This window comes from Microcaecilia unicolor, chromosome 13, assembly GCF_901765095.1.
Source record: "Microcaecilia unicolor chromosome 13, aMicUni1.1, whole genome shotgun sequence".
Lineage (NCBI taxonomy): Eukaryota > Metazoa > Chordata > Amphibia > Gymnophiona > Siphonopidae > Microcaecilia > Microcaecilia unicolor.
The window spans coordinates 41,487,397-41,504,459 of NC_044043.1; the positions used below are offsets into that span (position 1 = coordinate 41,487,397).

At 39.2% G+C, this 17,063-nt stretch overlaps 1 protein-coding gene across 1 annotated transcript in view; it reads left to right on the forward strand.

Annotated features, from left to right (window-relative positions):
• The window catches only part of NF1 (neurofibromin 1), a 464,504-nt gene that overhangs the window by 264,972 nt on the left and 182,469 nt on the right, over positions 1–17,063 (forward strand). Inside the window, 1 exon segment of the mRNA XM_030222524.1 lies at positions 15,498–15,656. Coding sequence (XP_030078384.1) covers positions 15,498–15,656 — 159 coding nt within the window.

The window sequence follows — 17,063 nt, forward strand, 5'->3', positions numbered from 1 at the left end:
ATCATTCTACTAATTCTGGCACCAAATAGCTTTCATTTCAATTAACCCACTGGAACTATGTTATGTTACATATTCTCTATGTGGCTAGCAGATTCAAAAGAAAAATTTTTTTGTTTGTTTTCTTTTTTTAAGCCTCTCTGCTTACTATCTCTTCTAACCAGTTGTAGTAGTGAGAAGTTGGAAACCTTTTTATTTAGAAACTTCAGGGAATGCTAGATTTGCTTATTTCTAGGTTCTTTGGGATGTGGATTTCTTCCTGGATGGGAATCTAGCTTTATAAGACCTACACTGTGAAGAATTAATGCTTTATTTCAAGCTTCTTTGGTTTGATGTTTAGCCCTTTCCCCTTTTGCTTTGCCTAGTCAGTCTCTAGTGTTCTTTCTTACTAATACTACCACAAACTGATCAGGTAAGCTACCCTTTTAGTTTCTTCAACTTTACCATTCTTGCTCTAGGGTTTCCTTTGCACTAAATTTTCATTATAAAAATGACAGATCACTGGTGAATGCTAAGATGTAATATTTCAAGCTTTGTATAATTGTAAAATTCATCCCCTGATATAAGGCATCTGGGAGGGAATTTAACAACATGATCTGCCTCTAAGACATTTTATTTTACTGTTAACCCCAGTTATTAGTAACTAGGTCTCATTGCATAAAATAAGACCTATGCTAAAATAGCACGAGTTTGTGGTAAAATAACACTTCTTAATGATTAGCCACATTGATAATTATGTCTTTTGTTTTATAGACCTCTTATAAAATGTTTGGATCACATATAGATATTGTATTCTATATGTGTATCATGTCTGTGTTACGTGACAGAAGATCACATATGAGTAAAATACATAAGCATTTGAGCCACCGCTGGTTTTGTTGACAGGGTTCCTCTGAATTGATGACACCAAGTTAGTACAAAATAGAAGGGATATAATATTTTAAAGATATTTTTAATATTTTGGTTTTCTCTTCAAACTGCGCCCTTAAAAATTCTTCCCCTCACCCTGTATGTATTATGAAATTTACCAGCCTGTAATTTTGTGAATTTAATGTTCTTTGATCTACAGGTCCAATAAAGACATGTTGAAATTTACTAGCCAAATATGTGTTCCTCACAGCAAAATTTTAAATGCAGTGTAAAGTTGCACAGTTATTATTCAATTAAATTGTTAACATAGCTGACTTGTACAGCTGCCAGCGTTTATTAATAAATATAGTACAGACTTTATTTGATCTATGTTCATTATGGTTTCCTGGAAAATAAAGAAGCTTCATTAGAGGTTTTAACGGGAATATATTTTGTTTAGATGACTGAACACACAAGTCAGATTGGGCAAGCTGTGCATTTTGTGGCTGTAGGAAAATTGCATAGTATATCTGATGTAAAATGAGTTGCCAACAGTATTAAACTTACTTTGTATAGCATGTCTACCTCCAGTCTTTTAAGCATTTGTTACATTTTTTCATGTATAGTTTTCTTTTCAGTAACTGAGATCCTTATCAGAGATACAGTTTATGAAAAGCATGAAGACAATTAACCTATATGCATGCCAGTTCTGTCCTGTACTTTACTATATGTGGGTAGGAAACTCCTTAGCCTGACATGCTCTACTGGTTTCTCATTTATGATATATTTCCTTGTACCGTTTTCTGTCTCTCTGTTGTCAGTATTCCAGAAGTCTGTATTTATAATGGTGGGAGGTGATTCTTAGTTTAATACATGTAAAATTGCACCAGAATGTCCTGAGGTGAATTCTGTCTCCGGCATCACCTCATCCTCATACCATTTAAATGAACCCAGTAGCAAAGGGTGAAAGCAAGTCTTTTTGTTAATTTGATCCATGGAGGTCTTTTGTAGGTTTAAAGAGAAAAAGAAACAGAATTCCAATGAAGGAGATCCATGCTTTAATAATGGTCCCTTGTTTTAACTTAAGTAAATTGTCAGGTTTTTAAAACTTTTTTTTTTTGGGGGGGGGGGGGGGGGGGGGGGGGGCTCAAGCTTTCCAAGAAAGTTTCCAGAGTGGTACATTTCAATGTGGAAGATGTTCTAACATTGTTCCACACCAAAGTGGCCCTGATTCTGGTTGTCACATCTTTGGCTTATCCAAATTGAAATAAGCAGGTTACAGCATTTCAGCTCTGCATTGTACAGTTAAGCTATGTTTTCCGTCGATAAACAGGATTGAATCAGGTACACAGGTGTGATGTCATCTGAGATGGAACAGATCTTTTAGAGCTCAAACCTAATATAAAGCTCTGAGCATACACAACCCTTCCTTCATGCGAAGATCTCCGTCCCTCAGTTTTGTTTTGTCTGCTCTGCTACTACTTATCATTTCTCTACTGCTGCAACATGTGTGCAGCACTGTACACAAATATGTAAAAGAGAATCCCTGTTCAGCAGAGCTTACAATCTATTCTGTACAAACAGGACAAAATAAGAGATTAAGGAGTTTTGTTTATGATGGGAATGATTTAAGCAACATGGGTATTTAACAGGCAAATAAGGGTTTAAGATTTAGAAGCAGTCTCAAAAAATTGGGAGTTGATGTACCAACTGAGAAAAGCTGTTCCAGGTACAGCAAAGTGGAAGGAGCAGAGTCTGGATTATAAATTTGTAAATAAAATAAATAAGACTGATTTACCTAATGAGTGGAGTTCTCGTGGAAGGGTGAAAGGAGAGAGGAAAGGTACTGAGGTGCTGCAGAATAAAATACACTTGTAAGTCTGTAAGAGAAGTTTTGAATTGTATAGGAAAAAGAGAGGCAATGAAGTGACTTGAGAAAAGTGGTCATGAGAGTGTAGTGACGTTGGTGATAAATTGTGCAGCAGACTTTTGAATAGATTGAAGGGGAAGAGATGGTTCATTGGGAGACCTTTTTGAGGAACAGGTTGTATTAGATATGTGAGAAGAAAGGAGTCAAAAGATGACTCCAAGGTTATGAGCTAAGATGACAGGAAGGATGACCTTGCTATCCACAGAAACAGAGGATGGGGGAAAGAGGAGAGGAAAAAATAATAAGCTCTGTCTTGGCCATGTTCAGTTTCAGATGGTAGTGGAACATTCAGACAGCAATGTTAGACAGGCATGCTGAGGCTTGAACCTGAATTCCTGGTGAAATTTCAGGTATAGAGAGGTAGATATTGGAGTCAAGCTGAAGATAGTACTGAAAACCATGGGAAGAGATCATACCACTAAGGGAACAAGTATAGAGAGGAGAGAAGAGGTCCCAGGACAGACCCATGAGGTACACCAACTGATAGTGGGATGGCAGTGAAAGAGAAATCCTCAAGACCATACAATAAAAATGCAATGGAGAATTCCATATCTTTGTAACTTGATAGGTAAAACCTGCATTATGAATAGATTTATAATGAAGCTTCTTACTACTTGGGTAATGAAGGATGAGAGAGGTCCTAGATGCAGGAAAAGCATTTTGTAAAGGCAGTTCTATCAGGTTTTGCATGTAGCAAGGTAATAAACCATAGAAAATTTGATAAACAAATGCATACATTTTAAAGGTAATCCGAGAATTTATTGGAAGCCAATGCAATTTAGCCAGGAGAGGAGTTGCCTTGGTATAATGAGGAACTCTGCAAACAAGACGCAGAGTAGTGTTCTGCACTGATTGAAATTTCTTGACTAAAGATTACTTTAAACCTGAATAAATGTCATTACAGTAGTCAAACTTAGAGAGTACTAGTGTTTGGACCAAAGACTAAAGTTATTTTCTTTAAAGAAATTAATTGGCATGAATGTTAGTCCCCAAAAATGGAAAATGGTTCAGGAAAGAATGAAAGTCAGGAATCAGTCGGTGAAAACTAGAGAGGGACTTGGGGTGTCAATAAATGACAGCTGCCTGAAGAGGCACTGGGGTGAATAAACAGAAGAAGCAGACTTCAAACGAAGAAGCTTATCAAGACTGAGATGGAAAAATGGGTTGTAATCTACAAAAAGGTGAGAGTAGCAGCCCAACACCACCACAGTGATGAACTGGGCAAGATGTATGGTGGAAAAGGTAACCTCCTTGACAGAGGACAGCAACTGAAACAGTATTCAGAGAAAAGCCAAGTCTCAGAGAGAAGATGCAGAATATGAAAGATAAAGATGTTGTGAATGTAGGCAAGCTTGTTGGAGACAGTGGACAGTGATTATGATATGTGCTTAAAATACAAACTCAAGAGACAAAATGGATGGTGAGTGATAAAAGTAGAGAATGGGCAATTTTGTCTTGAAATATGTAGCAGTTGGAGAATAAGACTGGGAGAGTTAGCATCAGGTACGGAAAGTGTAGTGGTTTGGGATGGACATGGAAAAAGTGCAAAGATCTTGGAGAACATTGAGAAGACTATGCAGATGGTCTGCAAACCTCCCCAGAGCATGGCAAGTGACTGGATGGAGCATGGGGAGCAAGAGCAGAAGCCCAAGTGATTTGGGGTGGACCTGGGAATCACTTAAGAGAATTCTAGGAATAATATGCAGATGAATTGAAAACCTTCCCACCAAAAACAAAGCTCTCGTGGATTTAAAATCTTTCACCTCTGCATGTGTCAGACTTTTCCTTTTTCTTTTTCTTCCTCTCCTCCTAGATTTTTATTTTTTGTTTGAAATGTCCCAGATGAAGTCAGGGTTTCCACCCTTGCCTGTAGTCTGTGAGACCCAGAACTTCAGTCCTTGCTCCAGATGTCTGATTTATCAGACCATAATCAGGCTGACTGAAGCATTGTGGAAGGATGTGTCTGAGCCTGGAAAAAACTGCCTGAACCACTTCTGTAATTACTATGAAGCAGATAAGATATGCTTGCTTGCCCAGAAAAATGAGGGGGTTAGGGGCCATAGTCTTTGCAGTGATTGGCTGGCTCTGCAAACTCTTAACATACTTCCTCAGTGGAAGTTTCCTTTATCTCCTGTGCAGTGACTTAGAAGTCCAGCTGCAAAGGAGCAACACCAGATATCCAGATTGGCACAAAACTCCTTGGAGGTTTCCAAGCTCAAAATGTAGCCATCTTCTGAAATTTCGCAAAGGCCAAGGTGAAAACAGTCTCAAAAGTTTCTTCCAAAACACTAGAGAAGCAGGAACATCTTGGTGCTGATATCTCTCAAAGTGCTTCTTCTAAACACTTTCCTGCACTATTTGCACCATCAAAAAGGTTCTGGCAGAACCATAGTGTTGACAAGTCTTTTCTTCTGTCAGTCATCATAGTGCCCTCTAAGCAAAGATATATCAACACAATTTGTGAGCAGGCCACCTCAGACCAAGATTCATTTCACATTGACAGCAGCACAGTTTTAGTGCAGTCTTCCTCTTGCTCTCCAGTTGAGATGCAGTCATTCTCTGCACAATGGCTGACTATACATCAATTGTAGTATTAGATTAGCCAGTCTTCTACATCTGTTTCACTGTCTCAGAGCAGCCTCGTTTATTCTTGCAAAAGATGTTTAATGAATTTAAGAATTACTGTAAAAAAAATCTACCATCTGTTCAATATCAGTTGTCAAATGTAATGCCATGTCATTCCATGGGTGTTACTCCAGTGCAGGCAAACTCATCTCGGGATTTGATAGTCTCTCTGCTCTTTACTTCATACTCCAAACCTCAGTGGGGCATTCTTTACCTCCTCCTCACCATGTCAAAAGTGCTCTCAAAATGCCTTAGAAGGCTACTTAGATCTGGATTCTCTCCAGAATCCTCCTTAAAAGTAGAGGAGTACAATACAGAAATTCCCTCGATTCAGTTCCCCCTCCTGTGGAAAATGAATATCCTTATCCATGGAAAGAGAGGTTCCCTTTCAACTGTAGCAGGAAGTAGAACCATACTTGGATGTCTTTGGGCTTTTAAAGTTCGTAGAGGCCCCAAAAAACCACTGTACCTATACCAATCCATTGCTTCCTGTAAGGCAACAGCTTTGTATGTGGCAGTCCCAACTAACCATTCAGCTTGTAGCAGAGAAGATAAACATAAAAGTATCAAGTCCAGTGAGCATCTACGTTCAGTAAAGTCCGATCTTCTCATTCTATAGTGATCATTGAGTCGGCTATGAAGGAAGCAAGGAAATTAAGAATTTTCCAACACACCTCCTGATTAATAAAACATCTCAGGCTCTTAGACCATTTAGCATTGACCTGGAAATGCTTTCTTGCCTATCTGTTGGGGTTGCTGCTCTTAACTTTATATGGTTCAGTATATGCATACCCATTTTCCAGAAGGTGCAAACTTTCTCAATCAGCTTGTCTTCGCAGTTGCAGTATAAGCTAGCAGCTGTCTTTGCCAAGGCAAATTTATTTATTTATTTATTGCATTTGTATCCCACATTTTCCCACCTCTTTGCGGGTTCAGTGTGGCTTACAATAAGATATGAATAGTGGAAATACAATTGTACAACTTGGTTATGGGTTACATTGTACAGGTTATGCGAGACCATTGAAGTATCGTTAGGGATATAACAATGGGACATCAACATTGAAACATTGGAAGGAGACAATGGGAAGCTTAAAGGGCAGTAGTAAAACACAAAGACATATGGTGTACATATTTCTGTGAGTACATGTATGGGTGATGTGGAATTAAGGGGGGTGAGGGTCAGAAGTGGTTGTATGATGCATTGATGAATAGTGAGTGTGGACTCTATGTGTTTTGGCTCTTTCCGTAGATTGTTTCAAACAGGTGGGTCTTCAATGATTTGCAGAAGGAAGCTTGTTCGTGAATCTTTCTTAGGTTGCGCGGCAGTGTATTCCAAAGCTGCGTGCTCATGTGAGAAAAGGTTGACGTGTGTAGCGTCTTGTATTTCACGCCCTTGCAATTAGGGAAGTGGAGGTTGAGGTATGTTCGGGTTGATCTTTTAGCATTTCTGGGTGGTAGGTCTATCAGCTCGGACATGTAGGCTGGGGCTTCACCGTGAATGATCTTGTGGACTAATGTGCATACCTTAAAAGTGACGCGTTCCCTAAGTGGAAGCCAGTGTAGTTTCTCTCGTAGTGGTGTTGCCCTTTCATATTTTGGTTTTCCGAAGATCAGTCTGGCTGCTGTGTTCTGGGCTGTTTGAAGTTTCCTCAGTATTTGCTCTTTGCAGCCTGCGTATAGTGAGTTGCAATAATCCAGATGACTGAGCACGAGGGATTGCACTAGGTTGCGAAAGACGAATCTTGGGAAGAATGGTCTTATCCTTTTCAATTTCCACATGCAGTAGAACATCTTCTTAGTTGTGTTATTTGCGTGGGTTTCGAGTGTCAAGTGGCGGTCGATAGTGACTCCAAGGATTTTGAGCGTTTCTGAGATCGGAAGGTTTAGGTTTGGTGTGTTTATCGCGTTGAATTCATTTGTGTTGTATTGGGAGGTGAGTATCAGGCATTGAGTTTTTTCTGCATTTAATTTCAGACGAAATGCATCTGCCCATGTGTTCATGATGTATAGACTTTGATTGATTTCTTTGGAGATCTCTTTGATGTCTTGTTTGAAAGGGATATATATTGTCTCATCATCGGCGTATATATATGGGTTGAGGTTATGGTTTGATAGGAGTTTTGCTAAAGGGATCATCATTAGGTTGAAAATAGTAGGTGAGAGAGGTGATCCTTGTGGAACTCCACATTCAGGTGTCCATGCCTTGGACATGGTTGAATTTGATGTGACTTGATACAAACGCAGGGTTAGGAACCCTTTGAACCAGTTCAGGACATTTCCTCCAATGCCAAAGTATTCAAGTATGTGTAGTAGGATTCTGTGGTCGACCATGTCGAAGGTGCTTGACATGTCAAATTGTAGGAGGAGTATATTATTGCCAGTTGCTATTATTTGTTTAAATTTAGTCATAAGGGTGACTAATACTGTTTCTGTGCTATGGTTCGACCGGAATCCTGATTGGGCATCATGCAGTACTGAGTGTTTGTTTAGATAGTTTGTGAGTTGTTTAGTTACCATTCCTTCGGTTATCTTGGTTATTAGTGGTATGGATGCTACTGGCCTGTAGTTGGTTATTTCGCTTGTGTTTTTCTTTGTATCTTTAGGAATTGGGGTGAGTAAGATTTTTCCTTTTTCTTTTGGGAAGAGTCCGTTTTGTAGCATGTAGTTTATATGGTTCGTTAGGTCTATTATGAATTGCTGAGGAGAAGATTTCATGAGGCTATTTGGGCATGTGTCAAGTTTGCAATTGGATTTGGCATATCTTTTGAGAGTTTTAGAGATGAGGTCTTCTGATAGTATTTCGAATTCAGTCCAGGTTCTGTCGGGTGTGTTCCTTCTTCTGGATCAGTCTAGAAGAGTGGCGTATTCTATAGGACTAGTGGGTATTTTGTTTCGTAGTAGTATAATTTTCTCCTTGAAGTATTTCGCAAGGTTGTCGACGTCTGGTATATCTTTGCCGTTGTTTGTAACTGGTGTGGTGTCTAGCAGTTTGTTCACGAGGTTGAAGAGTTTATGTGTGTCTTTGTAGTTTGGTCCTATTATTGTTTTGTAATGTAGTCTTTTTGTCCGTGTTATGGTGTATTTGTATTTTCTCCGAAGTAACTTCCAGTCGTTTAGTATTTGTTCGTCTTTCTTTTTGTTCCAAGCTCGTTCTAGTTTCCTGACTTGTGTTTTAAGTTTTTTCAGCTCTTCGGTGAACCATGGGTTTGCTTTTTTCCTGTGTGATGTTCTGGTTTGGATTGGGGCGATTTTGTCTAATGTTGTTGTGCATATATCGTCCCATTCTTGGAGGAATTGGATGGTGTCAGCATTTGTTGTCCATTCATTCTGGTAGACCTGTTGCCAGAATGTTGTGGGGTCTATTTTTCCTCTCGTTGTGTATGTTGTTCGCTCGTGTTTGTTGGTCGTGTTTAGATGTGTTTTTCGCCAGCAAAGAGTTACATTTGCTTTATGGTGGTCTGACCATAATGTAGGTGTCCATCTTGTGTCAGCGAGTATGATTGTCGAGTCCGATTCGAATTTGTTCGTTATGATATCTAGTGTGTGTCCTTTTTCATGAGTTGGTTGCATGTTGGGTGATTGCAGATCCCAGAGTTTTAGGAATTCTTTGAACTCTCGTGTGCTTAGTAAGGTGTCATCTTCTAGGTGTAGGTTGATGTCTCCTAGTATCAGGATGTTTGAGGTAGATACGCAGGAGTTCGAGATGAAATCCATGAGTTGTGTTTGGGAGTCTTGCCATTTTCCTGGTGGCCTGTAGAATAGGACTGTGTTAAGGTGTCCTGTTAAGTTTGGATGGTTAATTCTTGTCGATGCAATTTCGAGTTGTGGGGAGTATGGAACCCATCTTGTAAGCACAGTCTGACATATTCAGTAACTCTTCCAGAATCACAGTTTCCGCTATTGTTGCCAGACATCTTGCATGGCTACTGGCTAGCTGACACTTCTTGTACTGGAGACTTCCTTGTTTGATGACAACTTCAACTTAAAGGAGACTTTAGATACCATCAAGGATCACTGCTTTGCTTTACAACATCTCTTGGCTGCGCTGCTGCCTTCTGTGTCATCCTGTTGACAAACAGGCACATTGCAATACTGCTAAAGTTTGTACTATTATAGAAGATCTTTTCATTACCTTCACCAGATCATCAAAACGAGCTCAGCATTCCACTTTTACTAAGCCTCATCCATGAGAAAGGGGACAGGTGATGCCTGTGCAATCAAAACAACCTTGTACTTTAGCTATAATTTACATTCACAATTGGTATCCCTCTAGATTACACACCATAGGTTTATAGTTTATTACTTATAGCCTGCCTTTACCTAAAGTGGGGTACAGTAAAACACAATTAAACTATGTACAAAGTAAATACAAGTATAAAAAATGGATACTCCAAGGAAACAGTGCAGTTAGGGCAAAAATTATTGTAGATAGTAACATAGTAGATGACGGCAGATAAAGACCTGTATGGTCCATCCAGTCTGCACGATAAGATAAACTTATTACATATGGTATGAAGTGATACGTCATATGTATACCTGATCTTGATTTATCCTTGCCATTTTTAGGGCACAGATCATAGTATTCCCAGCCTTGTTCTAAAATTCTGAATAGCTATACTTAGCCCATCCAAATCTATTCAGCCTTGATCAGGGCACAGATCGTAGAAATCTTCCCAGCACTGGCATTCCTACCTAATCTCCGCTAAGCTTCTTTGGATCTGATCCTTCTAAACAGGATTCCTTTGCGTTTGTCTTGAATTCTGTTACCGTTATCATCTCTATCACCTCCTGCGGGAGAGCATTCCAGGTATCTACCAACCTCTCGATGAAAAAAATACTTCCGGACATTATTCCTGAGTCAGCCCCCTTTCAACCTCAATTCATGCCCTCTGGTTCTAGCACCTTCCTGTCTCTGGAAAAGGTTTGTTTGCAGATTAATACCTTTCAAATATACAAGTGTAGCCCCATATGCCATCTTAGATAGATAGCATTTTAAAGCTTTATTTATTCATGACATTTATAGCCCACCTAGCCCGAAATAGACTCAAGTACACCTGATTGACTTGATACGACCTAGATCTTAAGAAGCCAGAAAACTATTTCAGGACAACTCCACAGATTCTGTATTAGACAAGAATATTTAGAAGAATATTATGATCAACAGTATCAAAGGCACTGGATAGATCAAATTGAAATATCAATATTTTGTTGCCAAAACTTAATTCTCTGCTAAAGTTAGCTAAAAGGATAGTAAGCACAGTTTCTGTACTGTAAGAGGGCCTAAAACCAGGTTGCGAACTATGTAAAATGGCATGAAGCCGGAGATACTCCATAAGTTGGCACATGACAAGTCCTTCCATTACTTTAACAAGAAGAGGAATTGAGGCTACTGGTCTGTAGTTGGAAACTAAACAGGCTAGTTTTAGGTATAGGAGTCAAAATAATATTGCCATTCTCAGAGGGAAGGAAACCTTGAGACAACATCAAATTAAGATTCGAGTGCAAACGATGTAAGAATAAATCAGAAGCTGACTTGAGAAAATAAGTAGGGCATGTATCAAGCAGACAATATGTATTTGTGCAATGCATGATTGACCTGATCAGTAGTGATTGTATGAAGAACGGACCGGATTCTATCTGCTTGAGAATGAGACAGTAAAGGATCATGTAAGTAGAGGAAATAGTCTATAGATGAAGGGGTATTGTTTTGTTTTTGTTACATTTGTACCCCGCGCTTTCCCACTCATGGCAGGCTCATGTTCTAGTCTGATTTTAGCTATTTTCTGTTTAAAATAAGTAGCCAAGTGGTCAGCAGTAGGTGTGGGATAAGTTTGATTGTCCCAGAGAAAGGTGGTATATCAAATCTCATTACCCTTACCCTTAAATGCCAAAGTGACTTTTATAAGCCTTATGGCCATTGGCAACTGATTCTACTCTCTTGGTGCAACAATTGAAGAAGTTCTATACGAAGAAGAAAGATCGCAAAACAGGAACAATAAGCAGACAAGAATGCTCAGATCACAAAGAATGTGATGGATGATACATCTGTACCTATGATTTCAAGTAATATGAAGAAGAATGATACAGTGCCTGATGAGCTAACAATTTATATTTAAATCTGAAAGCAACTGGAAGCCAGTGCAACTTTATAAGATGAGGAGTTATATGCTCAAACCGAGGGACATGCAACAAGAGACAGGTCACTGAGTTCTGGACAATCTGTAATCGAAAGTCTTAGGCCCAAATACACAATATTAAAGTAATCTAGCCTAGTCAATACCATAGCCTGCACTGTTGACCTAAAATCATCCGACGGCAAAAAAGAATGAACAATCTAAGCTTTAGATAGGGAATTTCAAACCACTGCACATACTTGGGATTTAAACATGCCCTTACTTTTAGGGGGTTGGGTAAATTATTTCTTCCAACAGTAAGAACAATCACAGCAGATTCCAGAGTTTTTAACAACATAAAAATTGGCTATCATCTCATGTTTCAGCTGACCACCAGATCTTAGATATCTCAGTCCTATACCTGTGTGCTCTTGCAGTCCAATGCAATAGAGCCAGTTCCAGATCTGGAATAGAATCAAGGCTTCTTTTCTGTGTACTTCATGGTCCCTTAGAAGACCAGGAGGCTTTTATCCTCTGTTAGATCTCAAGGAAAGTTCAAGATGAAAACACCTACAGTTCCTTCTGCAGTCAGACCATTATCAATACAAAATACTTCTTTTCAGCCTTTGATTGGCCCCCCAGAGTTTTCACCAAGTGTCTCCTACTGGTGGCCACTCATTTGCACAGGTAGGGGCAGCTAGTATTTCCATGCCTTGATGACTGGTTTCTGGTTGTTTCCTCAGAAAACCTGCTTCTCTGCTGCCTTCAGGGCACATGATTCAGCATCAACTTTGAGCAGTCAAGCTTCAACTGATGTACAAAATAATATTCATAGGAGCTATTATGGGCACACCTCCCCCCCCTTTTTTTAATCAAGTTCCAAAAACTAATTCTTCCTGTCCAGAATATTGATTGCTCTATCATTGTCTTAACCAGGCTACGTTGTGGTATATGTTATACCTTTTGCCCTCCTGAAAATGAGAGATCAACTATGGGATCTTAAAAGTCTAGTAGAATCAGTGAACCCAGCCCCTCTCTACCAGATTTTGACAGTGTAATTGTAGACTATACTACAGTAGTGGATGACTGAATGCAGCATAAGAAGTTTCTTGTTTGCACATCTAGCATATCAATCAGTCCTCATGAGGGATGCTTCCAAAACCAGCTGGGGAGCTCATCTCAGCCCTCAGCTTAGTGGTGGGCCTGGTTACAGGCTGAAATACTGCTCTATGTCAATAGTCTGGAGCTCCAAGCATTATTTTACTCCATTTGGGTGTTTGTATATCCTCATCAAGAATGTTCAGTGTTGGTTCAGACTGATGATTAAGTTGCAATATTTTATATAAACAAATAAGGGGTAACATGTCATTTCGCTTATGCCAGTAAGCAATAAGAATTTTGGATTTTATCATCAGTCACATACAAATTTAAGCAAGTTACTGAGCATTCAGAGTCGGGTTGCTAATGGGCTCAGCAGATTTCTTCAATCTCATGAGTGGTGTTTGGACCTGCAGACCATCCAGAACATCTAAGCCTAGGGAAACCTCCCAAGTAGACATCTTCACCAGCAGCAAGAATGTAAAGCTACCTCTGTTGTTCAGCTTATCCATTGCTGGATTGGCTGGCAAGGGATGCACAGGCAATAGACAGGTCCTGGTCCCTCCTTTCAGCTTATCCCCTTGTCCATCTTTTAGCAAGGACCCTGTATGAAGAGTCTCAACAGAGTCATCCTCATTGCTCCCTCTTGGCCTTGTTATAACCAGTTCCCCTGTACAGGCTTCAGGTATTTTCATCACTAATTGCACAAAATAAAAGCTCCCTCTTCATCCAGATCTCAAATTGCAAGCCTATAGTTTTAAGTAGAAGAGGTTTCACACCATACCCTCATTTAGTATCCTTTACTACCTGTACCATCTCTATCAACTAGGGCTGCATATAGCTCCTAGCTTAAAGTTACAGTTTATTCCTACAGTCCTCAATAACCACCGACTTCTACACAGATTACAGAATTAAGAAGTCCAAACAATTTCTGGAGATTTACAGCTTACAATAATTCCATACATCAATTAACATGAGAAAAAATTCTTAAACAGAAATTATTTTTAAAACTTTCTAGATTGACAATAATAAATTAAAATTCTTAACTGGATTGGCAAAGTGTGCCATACTTGAACTGCTAGGAATGAAAAGCTAGTAGAGAATACTGACTTTAAGCGAACATTCTTTGGACTTGGAAATTGTAACAACAAAGGATTCCTGGATACCCCAGATCTACCAGCTGTTGGGAAACCTATTAAATCCAACGTATAAAATGGAGCATTACCATATAAAATACTATACATCATCATACAGAGTTAAAATTCACTACGAGCCTCCACTGGTAGCCAATGTAAATCCATTAATAAAGGAGAAACCTGCTCACTAACGTGCTGTGAATATTAATCTAGCAACAACATTCTATATTGTCTGCAGTTTTTTAAGAAACAAATTTGGGCAACCTAAATAAATATTACAGCAATCAAGTTGGCCTGTAATTAAACTTTGGACTACCAATTTAAAAGCTTGATGTGTCAACATATTTCTAATGTTCCACAATTTCTTCCTAAGGAGAAAGTTTTCCGCATTAAAATGTAACACTGGAGATAAAGAACTAGACATTGTAACTCCTAGTATCTTTAAACTTGTTTCATGAGTTTAAAGATACTAGGAGTTACAGTGTCTAATTCTTTATCTCCAGAGTTACATATTAATGCCTTCATTAAGTAAACTTTTCTTCTTATGAAGAAATTGTGGAAAATTAAAAATCGGAAAGTCTACACAGCCAGCTATACGTCTCTTTCACCCCCACAGAGTTGGTATTCCAGTAGCCAGGTGATCTTTGATTTATTGGCTAGCATTCTACATCTAATTCTGTTATAAGCAAGCTGGTACTCCTTTAACCAATGAAATGAAACCTTATCAAATTAGAGTCATTGTAACTTCTGTAGCCCTTCTGAAATCTGCTTTGCCAAACATTATATGGCCCAGTCAATATTTGGAGATGGCGCATTTGATTGAGTTGTGCTGGCCAACCTGTCTTCGCAACATTCTTGACAATTCTCACTTTTTTTTTAAACCAAGGTGCTCTTGGACAATGGACAAATTATAGTTAAATGATCAGCCCTAAGCTTTCATGTTACACACTTCTGTACCTGAGTCAGTCCTGGTTGTTGATGAAAAAGCTTTGTTTCTCATTTGTGATAGGTGTGCTCCATAGACAGATGGAGAATACAAGCACTCAGTCCCTCCCACCTTCCTAAGAGCTAGGTTTCTTCTGAAGCTAAGGAATTAATTGAGGGACTGAGGAAGACCACTGCATGCATGCTGAGAACTTCAACTAGTGCTGAGCTCTGGGAATGCTATTCCATCCTGGTGTCATAGGATGATGTCACCCACTTGTGTGCCTGATCAGTCTGTGGAAATACATGTTACCGGTCAGAAAAAAAGTTCTATATTTCTTTATAAACTGTAATAATCGGGGAAAGAGCTGTATTAAACCATGATCAGTGTCTTCAATCTATTATTGTATATTGGAGAGTGCTGTATTAATGCTGTGTTTTTTTCAGACAATGACTTAACCCAGTCCTTTATAACAGGGTTATTTTGTAGCTCTTTCCAAATCCTGAATCCTACATTTGTATATACAGACATGATAATGTTGCTTTTGTAGATCAGAGGCCATGTTTAAGATCTGTGGTGTCCATATATGTGGAGTTTGCACTTTGGACAAATGAAAATAAACATGGTATTCAAAGCAATATTTTCAAATGTGTGCTTTGATTTCAGCACTTCTGTTGCATATATTCACAAAATGCTGTGGCCAACCAATCAGCTAGATTATTTATCAACTTGTGTTCTCCCAGAGTTAATTCTGGTCATTTTAAGATTTCTCAGCTGTTTAGCTGGACTCAGACATGACTCTTTGACACTGCTTTGTTTTGCAGGTTGTCAGCCAGCGATTCCCCCAGAACAGCATTGGTGCAGTTGGCAGCGCCATGTTCCTCAGGTTCATTAATCCTGCAATCGTCTCTCCGTACGAAGCAGGAATCTTGGACAAAAAGCCACCACCTAGAATTGAACGGGGCCTAAAGTTGATGTCGAAGGTGTGATGATACTTTTCCAGTGTGGATGAAAGTTCTGCAACCTTTGTGTTTGAGTTAGGCTGGTTCTGTGAGAACAGTTTTGGAGGCAACCTTTCTGTTGCTTGTTTTTGACTATTCAACCAAATTTTTATATGTGTAGGGGTATTTTTAAGTTTTAATTTTGAAGAACATGATACCCAAGAGAAATGAGAACTTATCCTAATAAGTGTGAGTCAGTTATGGTATCAGTCAACAAGCTTTCCCTGTGTAGGTTTTTTTTTAATTATTAATTTTGAAGATTGTAACATAGCACTAATGCCCAAGAGAGTTTAGAACTCATCCTAATAACTATAAGACAGTTACAGTTTGTGCAGCGCTGCGTATGCCTTGTAGCGCTATAGAAATGCTAAATAGTAGTAGTAGTAGTACAGTATCAGTTAACGGGCTTCCCTTGAATTGGTGGCACAAGTCTTATCCTTAAAAGTCCATGCCTCATTAATTCAATTAGTCTATAATGTGCCACTAGCCTCTGTGTCATTTTTTGCTGCCACAGATAAACATGGCTACCCCCTCTGTAAGTTTGCATAGCCATTTAAAAAAAAAACAAAAAAAAAACAGGTTAATAAAGTTATCTTGTTTTGGCTCAAAATCTGCAATTGTTGTTGCCTTGTCTACCATTAAAATTTGCCAGTAGAAACTGAACTGTCACAGCTCTTCAGCTGGCAGAACATGCTTGTCACAAAATGCCTAGCCACCTGCCTGGGGTTACCCTGCATTCACTTAGAAAGTCTATTCCCAGCACAGCTCAGGTCCACCTGCATCTGCCGTTCATGCTCTACACTAGCACCCACCTCCCACCGACTGGATCACAACTGCCTCTGGGCGAGTCTCCCGCTCTCCAGTTATCCCCAGTGATTTCTAGGTTACTGGAGCCACACTCCCAGTGGTCCCACAGTTCCCAGAAAGCACTCACAGACCCAACACACAAACCACCGGGATTCTTTATCATTACAGACAGAGAGGCAATAAATTAAATATTGTTTGTCTTTTAAAAAATCGAACAGTGGAACGAAATAGTGCAATTAGCAAACAATAACAGGTAACTGAAATATTGATCAATTATAACACTAAACATTTGCATACTTCCTAGAAAAGTACCTGGGAAGATCAGGATATATAACTGTTTGTTTACTGAGCCTCAGCAAAGAGATTCTGCTCTCTTTTCTTCCTGGCTAGGACTGAAGCAACAACCAGCAACAACTGCTGGGTAATTTGAAACTCCAGGCCAATCAGTGCCCAGTCAACAAGATTTCAAATATATACTGCTTCTTGCTTTTTGCTTGTGTCAAACTAAAGAAAAAAACACTCAGTTCTCTATAACAGATTTACAGCAAAGAAATACCACCTGCTTGCAAAATAGGAGAACTA